At 36.0% G+C, this 17,209-nt stretch overlaps 1 protein-coding gene across 10 annotated transcripts in view; it reads left to right on the forward strand.

Annotated features, from left to right (window-relative positions):
* The window catches only part of ZBTB46 (zinc finger and BTB domain containing 46), a 155,260-nt gene that overhangs the window by 52,593 nt on the left and 85,458 nt on the right, over positions 1 to 17,209 (forward strand). For 9 of the 10 annotated variants that reach the window (XM_072633267.1, XM_072633266.1, XM_072633272.1 and 6 more), the window contains one exon: positions 5,776 to 6,743. In XM_072633267.1, the coding sequence (XP_072489368.1) occupies positions 5,807 to 6,743 (937 nt within the window). In that variant the 5' untranslated portion in view covers positions 5,776 to 5,806. Of the gene's footprint in view, positions 1 to 5,775; positions 6,744 to 15,826; positions 15,914 to 17,209 lie in introns of those variants that run through there. The other variant, XM_072633274.1, reaches the window with a different exon arrangement.

Here is a 17,209-nt window from a genome sequence, read left to right on the forward strand (position 1 = left end):
CATATAGTCCAATAATTCTTAAATTATCTCTCCTGGATCTCTTTTTCAGATCAGTTGTTTTTCCAGTGAGCTATTTCACATATTCTTGTATTTCTTTATTCTCTTGATTTTGTTTTATTGTTTCTTGATGTCTCATGGAATTATTTGCTTCCACTTGCCCAATTCTCATTTTTAAGGAATTATTTTCTTCAAAGAGCTTTTGTACCTCTCTTTCCATCTGGCCAATTCTGCTTTTCAAGGTGCTCTTCTCTTCATTAGATTTTTGTACCTCTTTTACCATTTGGTCTATTCTGTTTTTTAAGGGGTTGTTTTCTTCAGTATTTTTTTTTACCAAGCTGTTGACTCTTTTTCATGGTTTTTTGTATCACTCTCGTTTCTTTTCCCAGTTTTTCCTCTACTGCTCTTACTTGATTTTTAAAATCCTTTTTGAGTTATTCCATGGCCAGGGGCCAAATTTTCTTTGAGGATTTGGATGTAGGAGTTTTGTGTCTTCTTCTTAGTTTGTGTTTTGATCCTCCGTCACCATCGTAATTTTCCGTCGTTAGAATCTTTTTCTGCTGTTTGCTCTTTTTCCAACAATTTCTTGACTTTTAACTCTTTCCTAAAGTGAGTTTCTGCTTCCAGACTGAAGGGGGCACTGTCCCAGGCTTCAGGGTTTGTTTTTTTTTGTGCAGCTGTTTTCAGAGGTAATTCTGGGGACCTGTATTCCAAGATGGTATGATCTCAAAAGAGGTATGCCACTGCTCTTCTGACCTGTGCTTTGGTCTGTGAGTGACTACAAGCACACTTTTCTGCCCTTGAACTGTGAAAAGGGTCTCTGCTCTCCCGTGACTTCAAGCTCTGCTGTGCTAGTGGTCCTCCTTGCCCTGGAACTGAGACACAGGACTACAACACAGATTTTAGTATGGGCAATGCAAGCATCTTGCTCCTGGTGCCAGAAAAGGGACTCCTGTAATCTCCTTCTGACCAGTTGTTTGACCCCTTTACCAGTTGTGGGCTGAGAGGTCTGGAAACTGCCATTGCCATCACTGAATTCAGTTGCTCCCAAGGCCTGCTCCTGGTTTGCTGGGGCCCAGTTTGCACAAGTGTAGCCAGCATTGGTCTGCCCTCCACTATCACCCTGGTGCAACAGACCTATCTTGCTGGTCTTCTAAGTTATCTCAGGCTGGAAAATTATTTCACTCCATCCTTTTGTGGGTTCTGCCTCTCTAGAATTTGTTTTGAGGCATAGTTTAAAGGTACTTGGAAGAGTTTGGGAGAGAGCTCAGGCAAATTCCTGCCTTTTCTCCACCATCTTGACTCCACCTCTCTCATGCCTCTATTATTGCAATAGCTTAGTGGTGGATGTGCCTGCCTCAAATCTCTTCCCACCCCAGTCCTTCATTCATGTACCAAAGTGATTTTCCTAGCTCAAGTGTCCAACCATATCACCTCCCCCTACTCCCTCTAGTCCATAAATTGCAGTGGCTCCCTATTGCCTCCAGGATCAAAAACAAAATTTGCTTAAAATTTAAAGTCCTTCGTATCCACCTACTACCTTTCTAATCTTTATATATATATATATATATATATATATATATATATACATATATATATATATATATATATATATATATATATATATGTATATATATATATATATATATATATATATATATATATTATATGTATATTCTACCTATTCTTTGACCTAGTGACACTGGCCTCCTTGCTGATCCATGAACAAGACACTCTTATCTCTCAGCTTCAGGCATTTTCTCTGGTTGATCCCCGTGCCTGGAATGCTCTCTTTTCTCATCTTTATATCTTGACTTTGCTAGCTTTCTTAAAGGCCTATCTTTTATAGGAAACTTTCTCTAATACCTCTAAATTCTAGTACTTTCTCTTGTAATTAATTCCCATTCATCCTGTATATAGTTTGTATATATTTGTTGCCTCTTCAATTAGATTATGCATTCCTTGAGGGCAGGTACTATCTTTTGACCCTTTTTGTATCCTCAGTGTTTAGCAGAGTGCCTGGCACAGAGTAGGTGCTTAATAAATGTTTATTGACTGTCAAAAACCATAAACTCCTACTGTATCCTGGGCACTATGCTGCATATATGGGGTACAAATACAAAATGAAATATTCCTTACCCAGAAGGAACTTATAGAAGGGAAACAAATATACATATAAAGAAATTAAAATGTATGCAAAGTAAATTCTGGTGAGAAAAGAAGGAAATAGCAGCTAGGGAAGATCAGGATAGTCCTTTTGTAGAATATTACACCTTAACTGAGTTTTGAAAGAAGCTGGAGATTCAAAGCAGCTAGACTGTAGCTTAGTGCTGGGGTTGGAGTCAGCAAGACCCTAATTTAGATCTAGCCTGAGACATTAGCTGTGTGACCCTGGGCAAGTCATTTAACCTCTGTTTTCCTTGGAGTAGCTAGGTGGCTAGGTTGTTAGTATCTAGGTGGATAGAGAGAGTACTGGGCCTAGAGTTAGGAAGACTTGAGTTCAAATTCAGCCTCAGTCACTAATAGCAGTGTGACCTTGGGTAAGTCACTTAACCTCTGTTTGGCTAATCCACTGGAGAAGGAAATGACAAACCATTCCAATATCTTTGTCAAGAAACCCCACATGGGGTCACGAAGAATCAGACAGGATTGAATGACTGAACAACAAGAAATTCAAGGAGGTAATGATGAAGAGTATGTCCCAAGCATAGGAGAAATACTATGTTGTCATAGAGACAAAAGGTAGAAACATTGTGAATATAAAATGTGATGTATTCCTCTTGAGGATTTTGGAAAATATTAAAAGTTTTCACTTCAATGTTTTGGATTACAAGTGAACACTGTTCCTATAAATAACTTCTGCCTTTGATTTTTACTTTGTCCTAATTTGAAACATATATCAATCTGTCTAATTATTAATAAACATGCACAGTGCAAAACAAAAGGCTATAGCTGCAAGGTTTCAGGGTTTGTTTGTTTTTGACAAATGTCATATGACCTTAACTAGTCCAGGTATATAACTCAAATTTTGAATCTCTGTGAACCTCTGGTCCTAAACAAGCTCTGTCATTGTAAGCCTCATCTAAATATAGGTCATGCATCATTCCTTTCTGGGCATGTGAATAATTAAAATGGGGTATTTGAGGCATGTTCTCTGCCTCAGTTTCCCTAGTCAGTTAATTGGAGATAACACTTAGTTGTTGTTTTTGTTTTGTTTTTTTCAGGACATTTGTGAAGACTTATGAGATGATCTTTAATGTCTTGAGGTCATTGGAAAAATTATCAATTCTCTTTAAACTTGAATAATGTATTTTTTCCTCGTACATAAATTAAGAATAATCTAAGTCATATTTAGCAATGAAAATCTAAATTTGAATTAATTCAGAAAGGCCTATGGGTTCTTCAAGCCTCTAAGAAATTTTAAAAGTACAGAATAGGACAGTTAGCAGGTAATTGAGTCTGGTTGACATCTATTCAGTTGGGCATAGCATCCTATTACTGATGTCCTTGCACTGAGACATTCATTTGTTTAAAAAAAATACTGAGTTCAAAATCTGAAAACTAGAGAATTGAGAATGCTAAAAAGAAGTAAGACTTTATGCAACCAGGATAATAATAAAGATAAGAAATGAAGCATCAGAGAGTCTAGTGAGAGACATCCAAGGAGTACCAATATAAGGTAAAGGTTGTGTTTTCCACAACAGTAAATGTAGTAAAGTATTACATCATGCTGCTTTTGTTGGTAAAGTATCCAATTAAGTACAGCGCATTTTTTAAATTAAAATTATTCTTTAGATATGTATTTTTTAAAAACATAAAAACTTACTCATTTTTCCTCAGAACCATCATCTCCTTTCCCTTTCTACCTTCCTGTTTCAGAGAAGGAAGTATCTCTATTGCTTGACAAGGCTAATTTATTAAGGGCCCACTATCTGCTAGGCATTGTCTTCTAGTAGCTCATGTTCTAATGATTCATCTTAAGTTTTTCAGTCTCCACTATATCCTTCATATCATAGCCTTCTGTTTAATCTATGGTTCAATCAGACCAGAATATTTTATTCTATAGAACATATTCCAATTCTTTCTTTACTTTGTGTATGTTTTTTATGCCTTTTGAATTCCTAATTGGTTTTTGGAGCCCATTCAGGTGATACCTCAGCATGAAGAGGTGGTATAATGGGGTGTTTTATTTGGAGTCAGGATCTCTGACTTTGCTATTTACTGCCTGTTGACTTAGCAAGTCATTTAACCTCTATGAATCTCATTTTCTCCATATTTAATATAAAGGAGTTGAACTAGATGTCTTCTAATGTCCCTTCTAACTTTAAATCTGTTTTCCTAAGCAAGCTCTTCCATGAAGCCTTTGACTTATTTCCTCAGTCCTTAATACATGGATATCCCTTGAAATTCACATAATACTCCCTTAAGACACTTAAGTATTATTTTGAATTATAGTTATTTTTGTATATCTTATCTCTTTCTACTAGATAGTAAATTCCATGAGGGTTGGATTATGTTTAACTTTATCCTCTTATATATAGTATAAGCATGATATATATCATATATATATCATATATCAAGCATGATACTATAAACACATGTTTAAAAAATACTTGTTAAATTTTAAAAATTGAATTGCAGTTACATTTTTAAAACTTTTTAACCAAGTATAAGAGCAGCTAGGTTGTGCAGTGGATAGAGTGCCAGGCCTAAACTCAGGAAGACACATCTTTTAAAGTTCAGATCTGGCCTCAGACACTTTACTAGCTATGTGACTGGGCAAGTAGTCACTTAACCCTGTTTGCCTCAGTTTCCCCATCTGTAAAATGAACTGGAGAAAGAAATGGCAGTATCTTTGCCAAGAAAACCTCAGATGGGATCAGGAAGGAGTTGGACGTGACTGAAAAAATGACTGAATAACAACAATAAAGCATAATGATTGATATATATGATATATGATAGTTTCAGTTTATCAAGAAAGATACTTTAGATTTCGTTTCCTTTTACTCTGGGGAAGGTGGAGCTTTTGATTCTGGGAGTTAGATGTCTGTGTATATAGGATTCCATTCAGAACTATGTGTTTGCAGTTGTAGTTTTAAGTCTTATACTTCAACTCTTCCTCCTCACCTATGTCTCTTAGCTTTCTTGATTTTTTTCAAAACTTAATTCAAATCCTGCCTTCCTGCAAAAAGAGGTCTTTCCTGTTCCCCCTTGCTGCTAATACCTTCCCTCTGAGATTACCTTCCATTTAATGCTGTGTATTTGTACTGTATGTACTGAGTTATTTATGTGTTGTCTCTTTCAACAATGGGCTCTTTTAGGGCAGAATAAATGTTTTTGCCTTTCTTTTTGTCCCCAGTGTTTATCACACTGCTTCGCACATAATATGCACTTGATAAGTGCTTGTTGACTGACTGACTGACTGATTGACTTGGACAAATCAATCTGCCTTTCATTTGCCTCATTTGTAAAATCAAGGAGTTAGGCTGACTGAGCTCTAAGTTTTCTTCTGACTCCAAATAATACAACCCTGTGATCTAATTTAAAGTTACATACCTCTGTGACCTTGCTTTTTCCAATAATGTGACGATCAAAATAATACCCAGCATCTGCGTCTGCAGTCTGTTCTAGGCAATAATTTTTGTTTATGGTGACAGGTTAATCCAATGAAAGTTTTAACTTTTCTGCAATTGACTTTGACTGTGTTCCATCAGTGCTACTGCAAAATTTGTGCTTTTAGGATACCTACTAGTAATGGTTTCATTTTTACTTTTACAGGGCTCATAGAAGAAAAAACACAGATTTCCAAATGAATAACAGAAAAGAAGATATGGAGATTGCCTCCCATTACCGTCATCTTCTTCGTGAACTCAATGAGCAGAGACAGCATGGAATCCTCTGTGATGTTTGCATTATAGTAGAGGGGAAGATCTTTAAAGCCCACAAAAATGTTTTGCTTGGGAGCAGCCGCTACTTCAAAACGCTGTACTGCCAGGTACAGAAGACTTCTGATCAGGCTACCGTCACTCATTTAGACATTGTCACTGCGCAGGGCTTTAAAGCCATCATTGACTTCATGTACTCTGCTCACCTTGCTTTAACCAGCAGGAATGTTATTGAAGTGATGTCAGCTGCGAGTTACCTTCAGATGACTGATATTGTGCAAGCCTGTCATAATTTTATAAAAGCAGCTCTTGATATAAGTATAAAGTCTGATGCATCTGATGAACTTGCAGACTATGAAATTGGGGCTCCTTCCAGCAGTAGTACTGATGCGTTGATTTCAGCGGTAGTAGCTGGTAGGAGTATTTCTCCATGGTTAGCTCGGCGAACGAGTCCAGCAAACTCCTCTGGAGATTCAGCCATTGCCAGTTGTCATGAAGGAGGAAGCAGCTATGGAAAAGAAGATCAGGAACCAAAAACAGATAGCCATGATGACATTTCATCACAGTCTTTGTGGACTAGTGACATGGGATATGGGTCTTTACGTATTAAAGAAGAACAAATTTCACCATCACATTATGGTGGAAATGAATTGCGTACTGTCAAGGATAGTTCAGTACAGAACACTTTCTCAGAACAAGGCATAGGGGATGGTTGGCAACCCACAGGCCGTAGGAAGAATCGAAAAAACAAAGAAACTGTACGTCATATTACCCAGCAAGTAGAGGATGACAGCCGGGCAAGTTCTCCAGTGCCATCTTTTTTATCTGCTTCAGGATGGCCATATAACAATCGTGATCCAAGTAAGCTTTTCATTTATACATATATTTAACTATAATAATAAAGAAAAATGTTTGGTACTTTATGTTAGATTATTTTTTTCATTTATTGGAGTAAAGGAATATTTGAGTTAAATGGAATAAGTCAAGATGTTGGTGTACTTGGGAGCATTAAAAACAGATTATGAAAAGTTTCATTTCCTAAGATGTCAATGATGATATGATGTCCTTCAGTGAGCACTGTCACATAGTATAATTCACAGTTATCCATTTAGTGGATCATGTAGCATATTTTTAAATCTCAGACTGGTTTTTTCCTATCCCCCAAAACATTTGATGGATATCTCTCCTCATGGTAAGTGGGTATGTTCAGAGATTGTAGTTATATTTTAATATTAATTTAATATAAACATAAACATAAAGGTATTTCTGCCAAAGAAAATAATTTATTGTATTTTAGAGTCAAATGTAAGTAACTTCAGTATATTTCAGTCTTTTGAATCATCAAATTGATGGATTTTCTCCATTAGTGCATTTAATTGAGCATTGACTCTACTGGACAGTCAGTCTGCCATTACGTAATTCTTGTCTGTACCAAAGGATGATACAAGCCCATGAATCTGGACATGTTACATGTCCTGGACAATAGTTACATGTATAACTAAGGAAAAGTAGTGAGACAATTTAGATGCACTTTCATGGATTCTCAATTTGAACATATTTAGTTTAGTAGAAGGTTTTTCATTGTTTGTCCCATAAGCATCTTTAATTAGTACTAAGCTTATTAACTTAATTTTTAAAAGTGGCACATTTTTTTATGAGAAAAAGGAACATTAAATAGGAAAGAAGTATGGGCAGAAATTGGTTGCTTGCCTTGTTCCTTTTATGGCTGCCAACATTTCTCATCCTTCATTCTGCATATAATATACCGATTGCTTTTTTGGTGTAACGTCAGTGTAAAAGTGTCACTTTAATTGGCAATGTTTTCTTCTTAAAATTAAATTGTCAAATATTCCAAGCTTAGGTGAATAACATGAATGAGACATTAGTGTTACTCTTTTTCGCTGGATGAATGTGTGCTATTTTCTAAGTAATTCAAATTTTAGTAAGCATGACTTTTGACTTTATATTTTTAGTATTTGATTCCAAATTTACCTTAAGCAATTTATTTATTAGATGATGAGGGCAGGAAGTTCATTATCATATGTCATCTTATTTCTTCTAGTCTTGAGTGGAATAGCTGAAGATATACAAACAAGTGAGAATTCCTTATACAAAGACCCTTTTCCTTTAGTTCTCAACCAGCATATGTGTTTCAAAAGAGGAATTAAATTTGCTTTGAAACTTTCTCTCAAAATTGGAAGAAGTAAGATATCAAGATGATGTGAAATCACATTTTTTCTGTATTGATTGTCAAAAGGGATAGTTATTTGAAACATTAAAAGAACAAGTGATTTTTACTTGACATACAGTTTTCTGTATAACCTTTTATCAACCTTGAATTTGTACTGAGAAGAAATAACAGTAAAACAATAGAAATCCTTGGAAAAAGCTTTTCTGTTGTAGAGTACTAAAATGACCATGGATCCTCCTGGAGGTGATTGAGTAGTTATTAATGTGATGGTATCTTTTGTGCTATATGTAGAATTAGAGTACACTGTGATATTATTCCATCATGTCACTCAGTGTTGAATTAAGATACCTAAAACAGAACAGTTTCATCTAGGGATATTTATAATATATTAGATGATCATATTATTGCTAAATAGGACATGTTTGAAGCTAGTGGGTTTTCATATTTTTACCTTGGTTGTTTAGCAGTAGAAGGTTTTTTTAGAATCAAACAAGTGATTTTGACTTCATGTACTTCATGTAGTCTTAAATCCTTTGAGTTGCCAAGGAAACCATAAAATGCTTCTGCTTGGATTATTTTGAGTTGCTAAGAGAAAAAGTCTAAAGTTGGTTATTTAATCTTGTGAGTATTTTTGCCCTCTTTATTGGACAGTCATGTAATTAACATTATGACTTTATACCTAGTCAATAGGATTTGAGTGTATTAAATGTTGCACCTGATAGAAATCTATTTACCTTCATTGAAGGTTTATGTAACATTGCTAAAGATGTTTTTCCCCCTTGTGCAGTTTGCTGAAAGGAGAAAAAAAGCTGTCTTCTTTCTAAAGGAATGTATTCATAATGTCTTGCTAATAATTCAAGCTGACTCAAATAGTTCTGATTCAGGAATCCTTTCTAAGGAAACTACTCCCACTCATAACACTTTGCTTCTCATTGCCTGAAGCTTTCAGTGACTCCATTACCTATTAACTTTTTAAGAGTAAGACTGTCATATTAGTGTGTTAATGATTCTCAAAACAAAGCAAAGCACTTTTTAATTATTAGATTCCAAGAAACTACTCTCATTGAAACTTATTTCTAAGTTTCTTGAGGTAAATAGTTCATGGCAAAGAACAGTTTAACATATCAATTACTTGTGCACACATAGTTGTATCTTAAATAATAGTACAGGCAAACCTTACTTAGCACAACCTATATGTTCCAGAAAGATTCATTGTAAATCAAATATTTGTAAATTGAATTTTTAAAAAGCAGATAAGGGGAAACTTAGATTTTTGTATTGAATTTTGTATCAAATACTTTTTTTTAAAAAAATCATCTGTTTTATAAGCTACAACTTTTCAATGCCAGATTTTCTTAAAGTTAGTTGTAGTTGTGATGTAATTTTTAAATGCTAAAAAATATAATTTCTATATCTGTAAGGCTGCAAAATTTGTGTGCACAGTTAAAAAAGTTTAATGGAACTTTGGGCTTTTGGTGGAATTAGAAAACTTTAAATGACCTCACTAAATGGTGTCTTAAAGTATTTCAGTATGTTAAAGGGTCCATGATTTTATCAGTGTTAACATTCCTTCTGCAGACATAGATCTCAATCTTGTATACCATAGTAGACTATCTTCATGAACTAATATGCCTAAAAACAATCATCACCTAGTGACGTCGTGGAGCTGAACCCCTCTAAACTGAGGCTGGTCCTTTGACAACCTATACTCAAAACTTTTCTAGCTACCAGAGCTTTTGCTCTGGTGTCCTAGGTTACTTCTACTCCATGATGGGGCATTGACTCCTGCCTTCAGTCAGCATTATATATCTCCCATCTTAATAAGTGATTATTTATCTTTTATTTCATCACTATTTTAGCTTTTTCCCCCCTTGGTTTTTGGCCTCTTGAACACCAAACCTAAATTTTCTGGGTCATATGGATATAGCTGAATTATGTTCATGACTGATTAGTTGAAAGGAAAGGAGAGAGACAGACACAGATGAACAGACAGAGAGAGTGTACCACACTAGCAATATTGCTTGCTTTTGGTTGACCTTCCTTTTTTCTGCCATAAAGTTATTTCAGAGTAAGAGAAGAGAACCGTCTAATTTTATGGAAGGAAGAAGGGAGGCTATACTAAGGGGTAAGGAGTGCCCTTAACTTCCTTCTACTTATTCTCTACTGTTTGTGCTAGGAAGCCATTTTAGTATTTAACTAAAAGTTGCTCGTTAATATCATATAGCATACATATGTATATATATATGTATTATGTATATATACACACTCATATATAAAATATGTGAGTATAAAAATTTATACTATATAAATTTTGCACCAACATGGTGCAATGTGAAAAGTTTAGTAGACCTGGGTCCAAGTTCTAGTTCTGCTACTTACCAGCCATGTAACCCTAACTAAACAAAGCTTCTTGATTTGTATATCGGAGATAATATATGTTAGATATATTTATATTGAATTTATTTTATTTATATTGAGTTTATATTGGATGATATATATTGAATATATATTTGTATACTGGGATAATACTTCTACCTACTCCCCAAAGCAGTTGTGAGGATCAAATGAGATAGATAATATGTGTGTTTTGCTTTATAAACTACAAAATGTTTTTTTAAATCTATTTTGTCATTTTATTCATTTATCTTTTTATTAAATTAAGTTTAGAATTTCATAATTTTATAAATAGTTTCAAAAAGTAAATTTTTCCACTTCCATCAGGCTTTGTCCATCTAATGTTGTGTTCATTAGACTTTAAGGTGGAGTTTTTGTGTCTCATTAGAACCTTTCTGATAAGGGAACATTCCAAATTAATGTTTTAGCTTTGATTTCCTGATGTCAGGTTATTAATATATTTTAAAGAATGTCATAATTATTTATAGCTGATGACCCAAAGTGGGCTTTCAGCTATGTTACATTAAATCTTGTTCTCTCAATTCTTTGATTCTAAGCCACTTTATTCCATAGATTACTTCTGTATTTTAGGAAACACAATGTCACAGATGTTTTAGAAACTTTAAGTACTGAAATGGGAAATTTCTGCTGTTCTGCCATATCATGAGAAATGCCCTCCAAAGGTCATCTTTTGGAGACCCTACCTGAGCTACTGGGGGGCAACTAAGTGGAGAAGTGGATAGAGTTCCAGTCCTATAGATTTGAATTCAAATGTGGCTTCAGATACAAGTTAAGTGACCCTGGGCACGTCACTTAACTCTATTTGCCTCAGTTTCCTCATCTTTAAAATGGAATGGAGAAGGAAATGACAAAATACTCTTGTATCTTTGCCAAGAAAACCACAAATGCGGTCAAGAAGAGTCAGGTGTGACTGAACAACAACCAGAGCTTACTGGTTTCAAATATTTAAAGATGTGTATGAATATATTTCTGAGTACTTGGGAAAGGAGTTGGTCAGAACACCCAATCAGCTGATTTTATTTAACAGAGACAAAAATGTGTTGATATGTTAAATGAAATGAAAAGATAAGTTTTCCTTAATGAAATTGGAGGACACTTTACCATTGGCTGGCAGATGATTGGCTATACCCCTGTTGGCCTTTAAAATGCTAGCTTCTCAGCTCTGGAGGTAGTCCAGGCAGGAGAATTATGGAGTTTGACTTCTGGCAATATAAAACAAGGGTGGGGAACCTGCGGCCTCAAGGTCACAATGTGGTCCTCCAGGTCCTCAAGTATGCCCCTTTGACTGAATCCAAACTTCACAGAACAAATCCCCTTAATAGAAGGATAAACTTGGGCTCAGTCACATGTGGTCTTGAGGCCACAGGTTCCCCACCCCTGGTCTAAAGGAAAGCCACCTTATGGATAAAGAAACCAGCTCCTAGAAGGAATTGTTCTTCCCTTCTTGTGGAAAGAGAGAGGGAATTTCTCTCTTCCCTTCTGGTTTTCCATGGTGTTGTGCAGCAGAGCTTCTCACCCTGTAGGAAACTTCATTCCCATCAGAGAACAGGCCCAAGAAATTAAGTGGAAAGTGTTAATGTAGGCAATTCTGAGGACCATGACTCCCAGCAGTAGAGAAGAGAAAGAGCTATGGATTCAAGAGAGAATTATCTCTGACACTTTGGAGTTGAGCTATGAAGAGGAACTGGCCCAGGCAGCCCATCTGAACAACCTGCCTAGCAGAGATGCTATGCCCAGAGAGGAATGTGAAGACTCCACAGGAAGAGTAATAACTCTTAGCCCTGTAGTGCCAAGATTGGATTGCCTTGGACACGTGTTCCCTCTCTACTTGTGTTCTCCATCAGTGTCCCTACTCTTCCCACAAATATGGTGTAGAAGCAGTGAGCCAAAGTTTATGGCTCAGGTTAATGAGCATTTATTAAATGCTTACTATATGCCAGACACTGTGCTAAGAGCTGGGAATACAGTCAGTCAGAAATAAAGAGAGTCCCTGCCCTTAAGGAGCTTACATTACTGTTTTTAGTATGCTATGAAAGCAAAGAGGCTTTGCTTTGAGCTAATTGTCTTTAATGGCTATTAAACGGGAATGTGCAGGGGGGGGACTCTAGAGCTCTAATTTTCAGAGTACATGTCCACAGAGAGCCTTCAAATGCAGTGCAGCGGTCACACCTTCAAAGGAACCAACCTGTGAGTTTGAGTAGAGGTGTCCATTCCTAGACAGAATATTACATGTACATTACTTCTACCATACTCACACATGCTTGTATGTGGAATGTAAAAATTTCTTCAGCAACACATAATTTGTGTTTTTGTGCCTTTTTTTTGAAGCCAGAAATTAATGTCTTAAATGAAACTTGACCAACTTTCTTTACACACTTTGCTTTCCTTGCTGTTGGTGTCATCATGAAGGGTTATCCATCTCTCTCATATTATTTAGTCAGCATTCATTTAGAACAGAATTTTAAAAGTTCTCTTAGGGGGAAAAACATTTCTGCTCAAAAATCCAACATAGCACTCATGTTGTTGGTGTTTATGTTTTACTATGTCTGGGAATGAGGAGTGAGTAAACACGCTTAAATAAATCATGCATCTGCTGTAGCATGTATCAGAAGGACAATGTTTAATTAGCATCCCTTGAGCTAGACTGAATTTCTGAGGGGTTTTTGTCTTATATACCAGGATTCCTTAGAGATAACAATTTCTTCTGACATTTTGGGAATTGTTGCTTTTCCCCTCTGAATTGTTTTCCTTTCTAAATATCTGCAGGAGTCATCATAAATAGGTCTTTCTTAGGCCACATATTGAAGTATTGGTTGTTTTTCAGCATATTGTTATTTCTCCAGTTGATTTTATACTTCACTTAATCTATGGCATTGAAAAATGAGCCATTGTTTTTAGTTATCTTGTTGGTCATTTTAAAAAGTTCTTTTTATAATTCCTCTTCATCATATCTCTGATTTACTTGTATTACTATGTAGCCTTTCTGGCATTTTTTTCCATTTATAAACATGTTTCCTTATTTTTTTTCCCCTCATCCTACAGTTTACTCCAATTAAATTAATTTTTCTTATATAACTTGAATTTCTTCAAATTTTTTGAAATTTGACATTAAATTAATCTATTAAATTATTGCCTGTTATCATGCCCCCTGCTGAGTTTTAGACAAGGTTTATTTACTGTATTTCTTTAAAAAAAAACCAGCCTCACATTTTTCTTTCAAGATATAGAAAAGAGGCAAGACATTTCAGGGCAATTTTTCTGTACTCCCTAGAGAAACTGCTGTACTGATCATATAGCATTCAGATTTCAAAAGAATTTATATGGTATTTAACAGGACAGAATAATGAGACTGAGTGATATGAAACTCTAAATAGAAATGGAGCCACTAAATTGTACATAAAGATCCCTCTGGGCTGTATATTGACTTAGAAAACCACACATGTTTATATATTGTCTTTTTAAATTAATACATCAACACATTAAAATCAGATCAGAACTACATTTTAATCTGAATCAGGTGGCACTTGGAGTGTAGGCTGAGTGCTTGACACTTCTGTAGTAGAGGACTTAACACTTTAATATTAACAGCTCTTAAGCTGAGGTCTATAAGGTCCTAATATTAAGTTCCTCATGTCTTGTCTCTTACATTGGGCAGGCTATTCAGTCATGTTTCATTTTACTACTCTGCCATCTTTTTGCCAGTTGCTTTGCCATGTTGTAAAAAATACCCTCTACCCCATCTACAAAGGTATTTTACAGATATGCAGTACAATGACCATGATTATATTTTGCTTTTTATAAATTGCAGCTTAATAAATATGCCTTGAGAAAAATCATCTTCCCTAAAGTTGGTGCTTCTGCTGACCAGTCTTACATGTGAGCAAACTTTTAGGTATATGGTATTAAGAACATATGTCAATATTATTTCCAAAAATTAGTGCAGACCAAGTCTCAGAAGCTATCAATGGTAGTAAATTAAGCATTTTAGCATTAGGTTTTTTCAGATACGTGTCTTATGAATTCTTTCCTATTATTCCCTTGGAGAGTAAAGAGTAGTAAACTTCTACCTTGTGATCTCTGAGAAGATGCTAAATCTGATTTCTTCTGTCCTGGAATCAAATGGTATATGTATATATATATATACACACACACATCTAAGTAAGGTGGATAGTATCCTGGATTTGGAATCAGGAGGTCACATTCCAGCCCTAAGACATTTTTAGCTTCATGCACTTTAAGTCTCTTAATGTTTCTGCACCTTAAGTTCCTTTCCATTAATTGGATGTGATTATACTTGTACTTCATAGGAGTGCTATTTCTTTGTAAAGTTCTTTGTAAACTGTAAAGTGCCATATGAATGTGAGCTTTTAACTTCTCTTGCCCAGATGAGACCCTATTTGGTACTTCCTGTTTGCTAAAGAGTGAAGTCTTTGCCTCTTCTTAAAGAATTAGAAACTTTTTTTTTTGTCTCTTACATTTACCTTTATTTCTCTAAATGATAAATCTTTAACTGTTTTTCCCTTTATCATTTATTTCTTCTCCCTAGCACCCACATAACCACTTTTCCCTTGTAATTTTACATTATTTGTTTAGCACCAAACATTTATTATGTTCCTACTGGGTTGGCCCTGTGCACCAGCCATTCCATCACCTAGCATTTATTAAGTACTAGATACTGGACTGAGTAATGAAGATACACAGAAAAGGCAAAAATCAAATAGTCCCTTATCTCAAGGAGCTCACATTCTAATGGTGGAGATAACATTCAAACAATTAAGTACAAACAAGATATAGAAAGGAGGGAAGGTACTAAGGTTAAGGATGATAAGGAAAGTCTTCTCGCAGAGGTGAGAGGTTAGCTGAGACTTGAATGAAAGCAGAGAAGTTAGGAGGAAGAGGGAAGGAGGGAGAGGGTTCCAGGCATAGGAGACAGTGATGGGAAACTCTTGAGGTTAGAAGATGAACTTCTTGTTTAAGGGATGACAAGGGAGTCAGTGTCAATTGATTGAAGAGTACATGGAGGGGAGTAAAGTATAAGATGCCTTGAAAAGAAGGAAGCATTGAGGTTATGAGGGCTTTGAGAGCCAAACAGAGGATTTTATATTTTACCCTGAAATGTTTTGAATGAGGAGGTGACATGAACTAAATTTTAGATCAGATTGACAGTTGAGTGGAGTTGGAAGAGACTTGATGCAGAGAGACAATCAGCAGACTACTGCAATAGTCAGTCCTAAGGTGACAGGGGCCTGCCCCAGTGTCATAGTAGTGTCAGAGAAGAGAAGAGGACATGTATGAGAGATGTCATAAAGGTAAAAATGACAAGACTTGCCATATTGGGGTGAGGTGTAAGAAAGGGAGAAGTCAAGTGTAACACCTATGTTGTAAACCTAAGGGAATGATGATACTTTCAATAGTAACAGGGAAGGTAAGAAGAATGGAGCATTTTGGGGAAAATATAACAAATTTTGAACTTATGGTATTTGATGTCTATGGGACTTCTAGTTCAAGATGTGTAATAGGCAGTTGAAGATGTGAGATTGGAGTTGAGAAAGAAGTAAGAATTCCACAAGTGGATCTGAGATTCATCTGCACAGAGATGATAATTGGAACCGTGGGAGCTGATGAGATCACCAAGTGAATAATAGAGAGGGAGAGAGCCCAGGACACAACCTTGTGAAACACCTATAGTTAGCAGACATGGTGCAGATGAAGATCTACCAAAGAAGACAGAGAAGGAAAGATGAGATAGATAGAAGAAAACCAAGAAAGAGCAGTGTTATGAAAATCTATAGAGAAGTATCTATAAAATCTATAAAGAAGAGGGTAATCATCAGTGTCAAAGGCTACAATGTGATCAAGAAGGATGAGAATTGATGGCAATTCAAAGATCCTTGGTAACTCTGGAGAGATGAGTATTAGTTAAATGAATGAGATCAGAAGTCAGACTGCAGAGAGGTAAAAAGAGTGTAAGAGGAAAGGAAGTAGAGCCATCTTTTATTAGTTACCTTCTCTATGAGTTTTTCCATAAAAGAGAGGAGAATTATTAGATAACAAATAATAAGATGGAGGGGGGGGCAGCTAGATGCGTCCATGAATATATCACTGGCCCTGGAGTCAGGAGGACCTGAGTTCAAATCCAGCCTCAGACACTTGACACTCACTAGCTGTATGACCTTGGGCAAGTCACCCAACCCTAATTTCCCTGCCTTCTCCCCTCTAAAAACCAAAAAAGAAAAAAACAAATTATAGGATTGATGGGTCAAGTGAAGGTTTTTTGATGATGAGGGAGACATGGGCATATTAGTAGGTAGTAGAGAAGCAGATAGTAGACAAGGAGAGATCAAATATAAGAAAGAGACTGGGGATGATAGAGAGCGCAATCTACTGGAGAAGATGGGGTGGAATAAGATTGCTTGTATGTGGAGAGGGGTTCTTTGGCGAGAAGGGCCAACTCATTATGTGAGAGAGGCATGAAAGTGGAAATTGTGGTAGAAAAGGTCTGGGAGATGTGAGTTGAGGATGAGGGAAAAAACAGGAAACTTTCAGCAAATTGCCTCTATTTTTTTTTTTTTAGTGAAATATAAGGCAAGATTCTCATTGGAGGGGATGTGGGAAAGGGAAACTATGGAAGGCTTAAGGAAGGATGAAAAGGTTTGGGAAAACCACTGTGAGCAGTGGGATAGGGATAGAGAAATGAGTCAGAAGTGTAAAAGGATGCCCT

This window comes from Notamacropus eugenii, chromosome 1, assembly GCF_028372415.1.
Source record: "Notamacropus eugenii isolate mMacEug1 chromosome 1, mMacEug1.pri_v2, whole genome shotgun sequence".
Classification (NCBI taxonomy): domain Eukaryota; kingdom Metazoa; phylum Chordata; class Mammalia; order Diprotodontia; family Macropodidae; genus Notamacropus; species Notamacropus eugenii.